Source organism: Myxocyprinus asiaticus, chromosome 10 (genome assembly GCF_019703515.2).
Source record: "Myxocyprinus asiaticus isolate MX2 ecotype Aquarium Trade chromosome 10, UBuf_Myxa_2, whole genome shotgun sequence".
NCBI classification, from domain to species: domain Eukaryota; kingdom Metazoa; phylum Chordata; class Actinopteri; order Cypriniformes; family Catostomidae; genus Myxocyprinus; species Myxocyprinus asiaticus.
In genome coordinates, this window is record NC_059353.1 from 12,903,486 (window position 1) to 12,915,955 (window position 12,470).

The 12,470-nt window shown below is 35.5% G+C and overlaps 1 protein-coding gene across 2 annotated transcripts in view; it reads right to left on the reverse strand.

Moving 5' to 3' along the window:
* LOC127447516 (unconventional myosin-XVI-like) overlaps window positions 1-12,470 on the reverse strand; it is a 296,555-nt gene that overhangs the window by 183,524 nt on the left and 100,561 nt on the right. For both annotated transcript variants that reach the window (XM_051709448.1, XM_051709447.1), the window contains exon 5: window positions 184-292. In XM_051709448.1, the coding sequence (XP_051565408.1) occupies window positions 184-292 (109 nt within the window). The remainder of the gene's footprint in view (window positions 1-183; window positions 293-12,470) is intronic.

Consider the following 12,470-nt stretch of genomic DNA (forward strand, 5'->3'; position numbering starts at 1 on the left):
GCTTAATAATGGACTTTTGTTCATTTCAACCAAAAAAAATCTTCCATAGTGCAGCTTTAATGGTACCAAATGCATTTACTAAAGTTAACAAATACAGCCTTATTGTACAGTGTTAACGTTGTTTGATTACATAAAGAAATAAAACTGATACACAATATAATTAACTATTGTAAAGGAACATACCATTCTCCTCCAGGTGTCTGATGAGGATGTAGCTAGTTTCAGTCCCCTCTGTGGCATAGTCAAGTGGAATGTTCCCGTTGACATCCTGGAGCAGCACATTGACCCCAGCCTGTAGACAATGTGTGATGGAGAGGAGGAGGGGGTGGGGGGAGAGATGGCAGCAAGATAAACGAAACAAGACGTAAACAAATTGAGTCCCTCTCGCCTCATTCATCAGTCTGCAATCGATGGTAAAGTATTGCAATTATCACACTTTCCCAGCATTCCCCAGGCACCTGAGCTCAGACATGACCTACATTAACACAAACTACTGTGTTAACTAACTCATTAAGATAGGGGCAGGTTAATAGTGTGTCGGGTGCTTGGATGGCAGGGGGTGATGTGATTTATGAGCATTTGCTATCTAGAGACTCCAGACTATGATAAGACTCCATGTGGGTAGGAAGCAGAATGTGGGGTTACACATGGATAATTAATTTATTATATGAATGTAGGAATAAAAAACAAATAAAAAAAAAAAAAAAAAAAAAAATAGATGGGGGAGCATCATGGTAATAGCAATTAATAATTGGTGCTATTTTAGTGCAGTTCTATATTTATACTATAGAAGGCTTTGTTTAAAAAATGTTAATAAAAAATTATTGTTAAATACTGTTTTTTTTTTTTCTTTCCTAAGAAGGAAATTTTCACATCAAAATAAGTACATATAGGCCCCGATTTACTAAGATCTCAAATAACTGGTGCTAATTTGATTGTGCAATCTTTGAAATTGCATGTGCGCGTCTTGAGTGTTTTGCGGGTGATTTACTAAGAAATATCGTGCAAATAACTACACGTGCAATTACAGTACAGCTCTCACTAAATACCATTTTATTTTTATTCAAAATGGCATTTATATGTTTATTTATAGGATTGTATGATATCACCATAAAATCCCTGCTATTTAACAAATCTAAGAGTAGTTGATGAGAATGCACATACACATTAAGCCATCGCACCACTGATGTATACTTAAATGAAATCTGAATTTCAAACCGCTATTATCTTGACCATGGCAAAGTTAGCTGCACACGAGAGACACCGGAAGCTGCACAGTACAGAACATGCGCTCCCTGTTCATTTCACGGAATCAAGACGAAACCTGTTCGGCATACGGGTGCGTATCAGACTGCCTACTTGAAAGAACCACCACTTAAAAACAATGTTTAAAACATTAAATTATGACATAATTTGGGCATAAATTGTTAGTAGGCTTATGATGTTATCAGTTATGATATTAAGTTTTAAAATAATCAAATAAAACAGTTTTTTCATGAGTATTAATTTAATTTCACATTAATGTGTGTCAATAAAGGGTGTTCTGTGTATTATTTGTTCTCAAAGTCTCCTTTTTGTCACAATGACAGCATTATGCACAGTGCAAATCTGATTAATACCTGCCTTTCATTCGTATTAATTTTCTCTCATTGTTTCCGATTCTGAAATTACTTTCAAGCTTGATAAATCACTTTGCGGGTGCAATTTGATTCATTTGCATCTAAACCACCCTTTATTATGCGTATTTGGAGGCACGCCTCTAAATTGCATATTAATTTTGAGGAAACGAGCTATTTTGCGCATCTGAAAGACGCAATCTTTAAATGATTATGTAAGAAGATGAGCACGGACCTTTTTTTAGCTATCAAGTTTTTATACACACAAACCTTTAGTAAACTGGGCCACAGAGTCAAATTTCAGCACTTTCAAAATCAGTGATTAATCGAGATTAACTATGAAAAAAATTTGCTATTAAAATTGTAATCGACTGACAGCACTAAAAAATAAATATTTTGTATAAAGAAATTAAGCCACGGACCACTGAGTTGTTGTTGTTTTTGTTTTTTTCATTATCACATTATTTTCATGACAATACAGTATATTTCCTCCTACATTCTTATTACTGTAATGTGTCCAGACATTGTTGTTTTGAATTCTTAGTAATTCCCACTATCAATGGTGAATTACATTAGATTAGATTTCATACAGTAAAAAAAAAAAAAAAAAAAAAAAAAATTACAGTATGGTGGTGGTTGAAATATCATAAATAAAACAACAAATACTATAATTATGTATAAATACTTTAGAATTTAAATAATACATTATTGTTTTTCCGCATTGCAATAATGAGAATAAAATTGTATTTGTCTTTTTTTTAACGGTAATGAGAATTGGGGGAAATATGCCTAATTATATTGAAAACAATACATTTAAAATAAAGCTATTCAAAATAAACTGATGTGTGGCATAGTGGTTAAAGATCTTGACTGGCTGCAGGTTTGAATCCAGCAAGAGGTGATCCATGAACTATTGCCACTGCTCCATTGGGAAATGCACTTTAAGAGCCCATAAAATCAAAATGGAAGTTCTGTGGTTTTTAGTCCATGTCTGTTAGCTTTAAACCATCTATATGCAAATGTACTCCTAAAAGTTGGCAAAATTAACTTTTAGCAGATATATGGATTGTTAACAATTAAGGTTGTCCAAGATAATAAAAATGAAAAATCTAGTTTAAAACATGTCAAGTTCATAGAAATGCAATATTTGTGTCCATGTTGGTTTCATACCTTTTGAAAAACAATAATAGCATTTTCTACGAAAAACAATATTTTATATTGTTTTCTTAGGGTTACTTTATTTGATCTGAACAAAATGTGCCTTTTCATAAATACATAAATAAAAAAAAGAAATTCACACACAGTCATGCGGGTCTAAAGGGGTCCTCTCTGTTTTATGCTGTTTTTTTTTTTTGGGGGGGGGGGGGGGTGGGGGGGGTAACATGACAACAAAATGTCTCCCTGCATGTTGGTTAAACCACCTGATTTTGATTTGGTACACAATTATTTTTTTTTACAAATATTAATAATATTTTAAAACAAAATTGCTTCACAGCTTACTAAACAAGAAATATCAATGAAAGATTATTAAAACTACTAAGAATATCGGCTTTTTAAAAATTTTTTTTACTTTTTTTAACAATCTCCCAATGGTTACTTTAAACCCAAGAAAAAATAAATCTAATTATTTTAAACTCGTAAATTAAAAACATGTTCATCATAGTAGAGATGTATTCAAGTATGAAAACTGTAACTAACTGAAAACTAACCAAAAGTACTGATAACTAATCTTGCACTCAGGGGTGTATCCAAATGTCATGGTTGTAACATAAATGAAAGGCTTCTGGCTATTAAAACAAAGGACCCGCTCTTTGATATGTCCTGTCCCAACATCCTGTTTCAATAGGAAATTCCTGTCAACACAGGAAAGAAAACAGTGCTTGCAAGCCATTTCAAGGGGTTTTCAACCCCAGAAATGACTACATGGTTTTTCTTTAAATGTGCTCTGATAATACAAGTGCTGCCACTGTGGGTGCTGCTGTTGTTAGTCCTGATAAATGGCACTGTGATTTATGAGCACACTGGCTGTGTCTCGTTTCGAAGGCTGCGTGCTAGGTAGGATGCGTCCTTTGAAGGCTGCAGTATACCGAGTGTCCTCCTTTAAACAAGCCTCGTTTAAAGATGGCCATCGTAGGACAAACGGAAACGGAACGTAACATGGTTGCTATGACAGCACGCCACTCTTTAACAAGCGTGAGTGCTTTGAGTGAGAAGGTAACAAAGTGCCTTTGGAAGGGAATGTATGAGGTACATTTTCGGAGAGTTATAATGATGTAGACAGGAAAGAAAATAGATTTTACAGGTGTACTTTTAGTCTAATACTTTATTTTAATTATTTATGAATATAATTATACATATTATATACTTTGCACCCATCTACTGAGGTACTTCAACTTGGGAATTAACATTACTTGCGTTTGAACATCATATCTACAGGCAAATTGGCGTCATTTTTTTAGACTTTTCCGTTGAAGCAAAGAATTGTGGGTTATGAGTGCCCACGAAGGATACACCTCATGCATCATCCGAATTCCCGTGAAAGAAGGTCGCATTCGAAGGCTGCATTTGAAGTGTCCTACTCGCTTTTATTAAATGAGACAGCCTCGATGACGTATGCGGCCAAGAAATGCAACCTCTGGAGGACGCAGCCTTCCAAATGAGACACAGCCACTGAGAGATGTTTGGGGTAATGATGGGTCCTGTGCTGATGCAGGAAAGAGGTGCAACATGCTTTAATTAGCCTGCTACATCATTGCAAAACAGAATTCCAACGAGTGTATTAACACTGTGGTCATGCTCAGGGACTAAAACAGGGGGGGTATGACATTTGAATCACAAAATGAAACTTCAGTGAATCATTGAGTGAGATTTACAACCCTCTCTTATAATGATCGGTCTTTAATTAGAACCATAAATGGCATGTCTCCATCTGAATGACAGCAGCACAAAGAAAGGTGGAGTGAGAAATCAGTGGCTTATCATCTCTTTTCCCAGCATGCCTTGCAGATGCAGTCATCAGCACATTCAGATGGGGAGGCTGTGTCAATCACACAATGGGGTTAGCACCAGGTTAATTAATGGATTAATTAACATTAACTATCTCTGGGTCCTTTGTGTGTATTTATCAGGGTATCTGCAGGTTCGAAGGAATGAAATTTAAGACTTTTTAAGGCCAACTTTAAGAAAAATATAAGACCACTTTTGAAAAACAACAAAAAAAAAACATTAATTTATTAGCTGGTAAATATAAAACCACTGAGGCTACTTGAATGTATCTGGACATTTATATATATATATATATATATATATATATATATATATATATATATATATATATATATATTACTGTGCATTTATGTGTTAATAAATTAATACAACATTAAAACTCTAAATGAAATCATTAAGAATGCATGTAGCCTATATTGTGACCCTTCTCTTTAGTCACTTGCTTTCTAGCAAGACATGACGCATTAGACCAATGCTTTGGCAACGTTACCGTTTATGTCAAACACAGAAGTGGTGGCAAAAACCATGTGCAAAAAATAAACTTTTATTGGATTACGTTGTTGAAAAATTATTCTGAGGGCTCTCGTTGACTGCTGTGGCTTCAAGATCATCAACAGAGCTGACTGGACTGAGGAGATCATTTCATCTCAACTTTGCAGCATAAATTTATAACGAACATGATTACATGTTTGTTATTAACTCATATCATTATAGTAATTGTATCACTAAGAACATGTTTGTATATATGATGGTTTTGTGTCATACTTTCATTAAATCCTCTAATCTGTCAAATCTAACACAACAATCAGCGGGCTTTCTGCCACCACTTACTGCGCATGCGCTGACATTTTTGTAAATAAGAGGACTGGTCTATAGACATTATTCACAGTAGCACCATGTTTGATTTTTAATGGGAATGGAAACGAGGCTGTGAGCGATAGACTTACCATTTCTTCAAAGGCATGCACGGTATAAATCTGTAAAAAGCTCCAATATCCCACCTGATTTTCCACAACTCATGTTGTCTGGAGTTTTTTGTCTACTGAGTGTCCTTGAAAATATATTTTTTTCAATGTTTTGTACACAGAATGATTCAAAAACTCTTTAAACTGCAGTACATCTCATCAAAGAGACTGTACGTCTATCCCACACAGCCTTGTTGTCATTGTCATTAAACATCAAAGATACCGCTGCTGTGAATAAGGTCTAGCATGTGCTGAATAACATTTATATTTTTTTTCTTGGCAGATACCTTTAACAAATACTTTAACAGGTAGTTAAAGGGCAGTTCATTTAAAATTTTAATTTCTGTCATCAATGCTCACCCTTAAGTCTGAATTAATTTTTCTCTGCCATGGAACAAAAAAGGAGATGTTAAGCAAAACGTTTAGTTTCAGTCACCATTCACTGTCACTGCATCTTGTTTTTCATTCAATGTAAGTGAATGGTGACTGGAACTCCCTAATATCTCCTTTTGATATCCACTGAAATAAGAAAGTCATATAGGTTTGCAACAGCATGAAGGTAAGTGATGACAATTTTAATTTTTGAGAAATATCTCAAATAAAAACTCATCAGTTACCTTAAAATGGCCGTATAAAGTTGACAAGATGTACTGAAAATGTTAACAGATTAAATTAAGAAAGAGAAAGAGAGGGAGAGGGAGAGACGCTGAGCTGCTGCTTTCTCCCTGATTGGTCTGAATAACTTGCAGCATCATGCAGCTTGCTCTGTCTTGTCTGTACGTGCGCTGTCAGTGTCCTCTTTGCTCTGCGACGTTATCACTGCGTGAGAAAAGGGACGTGTGGCCTGAGAGCGTGAGAACAGTGTCAATTACGTTGGCAGCACTAGATCTAGAGAGATGGAGATGAGAGATATAACAGGTGTAACTCTGCAGCTGAGTAGTTCTGTTAGCTTTACAATTATTGTCAAAGGTATAGTGTAAAATAAGGAAGTGCAACAATTTGAAAGGCGTCAAAAGACCGCTCCAGCCTTGCGCGCTTGCAAACTGTAACGTTGACAGCTTTGTCGATTATAAGCAGGAGTGAAAGTGTTAGATATACGCAAAATAATGGCATTTGCATTTCGGATTAACGGGTTTATACATGTGTAACATCGTAAGTTTAGTAAAAATGCTCTTTCCTGTGCGAGCTCACACTAAACTCAAGCATCAGCTGCTAAATGACGGATGCACGAGAGAGAGAGAGAGAGAGAGAGAGAGATGATTTTTACTCGCCAGATTCTGCTGATTTAAGAGTCTCCTCTATTCACGCCACAAAATTTAAGACCTCAGCAAACGAAATTTAAGACTTCTTGTAATTTATTTAAGATACTTAAGACTTTTTATGGCCTTACATTTTAAAAAGTAAATTTAAGACATTTTAAGACTTTTTAAGGACCCGTGGATTCCCTGATTTATGAGCGAAAATCTTTAAAGACACACCCCCACTAACAAACATTCATGCACACAGAGCACCAGAGACCTCTGACGGATTGACAGTATGTCATTGCCGTGACCTCCTCCCTGCCTGATGTCACACACCAGAAATCACAACATTAATGACGCACTACACCACAGTCTTCCAACTCAGAACTCACAGGGGACAGATGAGGACATGGTGTGTGTGTGTGTGTGTGTGTATTGGTGGTGATCCATCGATCCGTCTGGCTTGGGACTGTTATTGAACAAGAAGTGACTGGAGGTGTGTGTGTGTGTGTGTGTGTGTGTGTGTGTGTGTGTGTGTGTATGTGTGTATTTACTTGGGGACAAATTTGTAGAAATTGCATATTCAAAACCAAATAGAAAAAAAAAAACTCCCTTTGGGGACATTTTGCGATGCCCTCATTTGGAAAAATACATACATAAATTAAATAATGATTTTTACAATTCTAATAATGCAAAACGTTTTCTGTTAAGATTAGCATGTGGGTTAGGGTTAGTTAATATTAATTATAGTTTGCTTTATATAAAAAAATAGAAGTCTATGGTACTGTATGTCCCCATATAGATAGCTGAGCAAAAGTGTGTGTATTGATAAGGTGGGTTCAATGTGAAGGAGATAGTGGTGGTGATTAGAATTTGTATTTTTACACTCTAATACAGAGAGAAGAGCTAATGAAGCTGTCAGAATCCCTGGGGTATAATTTTGTATCTGAATTCTGAATGTATGCGGTTGGAAATGTTGAGACTCACGGACACCGTAAGCGACGACTTCAAATAAGACTGATGAACTACAGAGAGCAAAATGCTGTCGCTAGCATCAGAAGGAGAAGATGCTATCTGTGTCTGAAAAGCACAGTAATGTGTACTTATATCGCTACAAACATGCCTGCCCGTTCCCGAAGGAGGCTGATGATTTTTTCTTACGTAACGGAATCGCTTACTGTTCCTTTAAACTGATGGAAAATGTCTTCATCCGCTCAGATGAAGAGAAGCTCTCTAGTTTCACTATCTGACCAATTTGTTGACATTTCTCTTAGCTCCAATTCACCGGTGTTATGGCTTGGAGTTATTATGTCATCTCCGTCAGAACTTTCTTACGTCAGCGTGTCCTGACCTTATACGAACTGAAACCAGTAATCTTATGGCTCTGTTCACACATACCATCAATATGGAAATGTATAGGTAATGATACAACTTCTCATTAAGGTAAATTGCCAGAGCAAACACATGACCTCTAACCTGAAATTTGCAGTACATTTTCTCATGAAGGCTGTATGTGTGAAAGGGGCTACTGATACGTACAATATGAATGTATGGACAGCCTCTAAAAAAAAAAAAAAAAAAAAAAGTAAAAAATGTATAAGATGGATCATGTTTGAAGCCATAAAATGATGATAGGCAAGGCAAGGCAAGTTTTTATATAGCACATTTCATACATGATGGCAATTCAAAGTGCTTTACATAAAAATAATAAAGAAAATACATGATACATAATTTTAATAAAATATTAACAACTGCAAGGTTCTCCAATAAGCACAGATCAGTGAACACACATTCTATATTACATGTGCCAAGTTGCTAGCCTACTATTTAGTCATGTGAACAATATTACTTAGCAGTAAAAATATTTTTATAAATATATTAATATTGAAAAATGTAACTAATTATTTAATAATGGTGCTTTTAATCATAGTGCTGGTGTTGAAATTAGACAATATACATTATATTCTAAAAATTATATTAAAAAAATTAAAATTAAAAATAAAATAATAATACAATAAATTATAATTTAATTATAATTACAATTATATTAATTAATATAATTATAAAGTTTTATATTATATATTAAAATATAAATATTTTATATTTATAAAGTAAAATGTAATGTTACAAATGTAAAAAATAAATACATAAAATGTAAGGTAAATATACATTTTTAATTAAAAGTTTCTTATTCACCAATGCAAAACTTTTTTTTTGTTGTTGGTTTTTTTCTGTTCTAGGTTTGAATATACACTTTTGCATAGAAACGACAACCACAACAAGCAGGTGTGAAGTGTGATCAAGACCCTCACTGACTCTGCCTGCTCCAGAGCACTGAACTGAACTGAATGCTGTTGTGTCTGAGAAAAGCAGTGAGGGTCGAGCTCCAAATAAATTACCTCCATTGATCTTAGCCGATCATCACAGACAGGAGGTCATAAATTGTGACACATTAATAGTGTTCTACCTATCCTGCACAGGGCAGTACAAGGGGTTAACAAGCCGAGCATTCTATGACCTCTGGACATGCTCAAAATTTAACTCAGATTATGATGGATAACGATAGTAATTCATTTACTCCAGTCTCCGACGGAAATGCTTTCAAATCATCTGAAGCTGGGAAAATACCCAGAGCTAGAAACAAGCAATCAGGTAGAGTCAGGTCTCTGTGGATTCCCCAAGAACACAATCCGATTATGCTAACCTAGTTTTAATAATATGTTTAATTATCAATCAGAGAAAATCAATGGACTGCAAACGTCTGAAACAAAGACTGCTGATTTAAAAAAAATATATATATTTTCATTCATGCAAGATAATAAAAAAGAGGGAAATTCAGAGATATTATAAATCACAATTGGTGTGATGCATGTGGGAGATGCCAGTTCATTTTCAACTTGTGACATGCAATCTACCAATCCCACTCCACGCATCCACATCATTACCTTTCTATTTACTTTCATTTATAGATATTTTGATGCATGCAAGGTCACACGGAGGAGCAGAGAAACCTGCAAATATAAGCACACACACACTACTGGAATTCAGCCAAGGTACCACAGTAACTTAACCTGACAGTACAGAAAACTCCAAATCGTGTCAACAAAGGAGAGTGAGATGAAACGATCTCACCGGGAAAATGAATAACAGCAGACATCTTCCTCTGACTGCACCAGGAAATTACAAGGACAAACACAATCATACAATTAAATCTAATCTGCTTGATAATGGCTGTTTGTGTCCCATTACTGGGCTATGAGCACTGGTTTATTTGCCTTTGTTAAACTGAATCTGTTATGATAATAGGTTAATAGCAGCAAAAGTAAATGGCACGTAAACTCTTTAGGCACACTTCCACCAATGGGCCGATCGGTTCACATTGCAGAACTGTGCCGTTCCGTCCCGATCAGGGCTCATTGGCATGTTACCTTTTTTTTTTTTTATTTATTTTTTTTTTACCATGGTGCTGCGAAATCAGGATTAGAATGGACTGACTGGGCAAGTGACCAATCATTTGCAATAAATATAGCTGTTGTATATTTGTATTCATTTTAAAATAAAATTTTCACCCATGATGGCAAAGAACAATTTTCAGCAGTCATTACTCCAGTCTACTAAAAAAATACTGTATGACCAAACGCTTGAGAAAACATTTTTTTTTTGTGTTATTTAATGACGATTGAACATCGCAGTATAGTGTCTTTTTTCAGTTGCTGAAGTGTTGAGTTCACTTGCATTTCCAGCAATTCACTTTACACTTCCAAGTCAAATTTTGCACAAGAATGAACAAGAACAGGAAGACAAGTATTTCAGAGTCTCTAGATTAAGAAACAGACCCCTCATGGGCCCTAACCTGGCAACTTTAATGACCAGTACATGCCAAACACCACTTTCATCTGCAATGCTGAAAAGAAGACTTTGGCATGTCAGCCATTTTTAAACCCCTCTTTTCTGTGCAATAAAATATGCTAAATGTTCCCATTTAATGTAGGTGTGGTTTTTCAGAAAGTAATCCTCATAGTGAATGGCTAGGCAGTGGGAAAAAACTAATGAGCTCTGCCCTGATATATATATATATATATATATATATATATATATATATATATATATATATATATATATATATATATTTATTTTTTTACCAAAGAGAGATAACTGAAGAGTCAGAGACTGGCAATCTAACAGAGTACCTCCTAAATCCTCACTCTGACTAATCCAAAAAATAGGCCACTATGGCCTAGTTTTGAAACCAGGATACGTGTATATGCACTAATGCATGGGGCAGTAAGAGAAAGAGTGACAGAGAGAGAGAGAGAAAGAAAGAGAGAGAAAGATGACTTGCCAAAAGTGAAACTGGGTGTGGAAGATTCTGACCTACAGCAATGCATATTGCACTGTGGAGATAAGAGCATTACCAACAGAGACAGTTAACAACAACTGAGAGAGAGATAGGTTTCATCCTAAAACAGCATACTTTTTTATAAATACTTTTAAAAATACAAAAAGAGGCAAGGAATGTGGTTTAAATTAGATGTCAACTCGACCAATATGGGTTTTTTAATGGCGGATGCCAATGCCGACATCCAGAGGGCAGGGTGGTCAATGGGCCGATATAATACAGATATATCACACAATTTAATATAATAGTAAATGGCATAAAATGGCTAAAATGGCATGCATATATATATATATATATATATATATATATATATATATATATATACATACATACATACATATATATATATATACATATATATATACACACACACACACACACACACATATATATATATATATATATATATATATATAAGCAATATCACACGAGCAAGAGTGCGATATGGCCCTATATCAGCACTGCTGTGATTCGGCCGCAGGCCGATATACACACACACACACAAACACATATATATATATATATATATATATATATATATATATATATATATATATATATAAATAAGCAATATCACACGAGCAAGAGTGCGATATGGCCCTACATCAGCATTGCTGTGATTCGGCCGCAGGCCGAGTGCCGTAGGTAATTTAGGTGATTTAGGGCCATATAGCATGATTGCGAGTGTGATATAACAGTTCAATGAACAAGTAAATTGTAAAAAATTGTGAAAAACTGAGTACAGTCATAAAAACGCATTTGTGCATGGAACTACTTTCTTATGCAATGGATCAGAATGTGCCGTCGCTGGTTCAAACCAAATGATGCGTCCAAGCCTTCGTTAGTAATTCAAAAATGTCACTTCAGAAATAGTATCATGGCTTGTGCTGTTTCTAACAAGTTATTGGATAAACAAGGATGAATGGATGGATGTGTGTGTGTGTGTGTGTGTGTGTGTGTGTGTGTGGAGAGAGAGAGAGAGAGAGAGAGAGAGAGAGAGACGGAGCGTGTGCGATCACCTGTTGCTACACCCAAGCAGAGAAGTTGTCAGCTTTCTGAAGATCAGCTTTCTCAGTGGAAAAATAGCCGTCCAAGCGGGGGGTATTTCTCCCTACTTCATGGTAGCCGGTGCACAAGAGTCTTTCACTATAGAAACCGCAATGTCCTCTGCCTTTTTAAACAGTGTGTCCGCTCCAATGTGGAAAGTCCGGTAAGAGGTAAGCACCTTGAGATTGTGTAATTA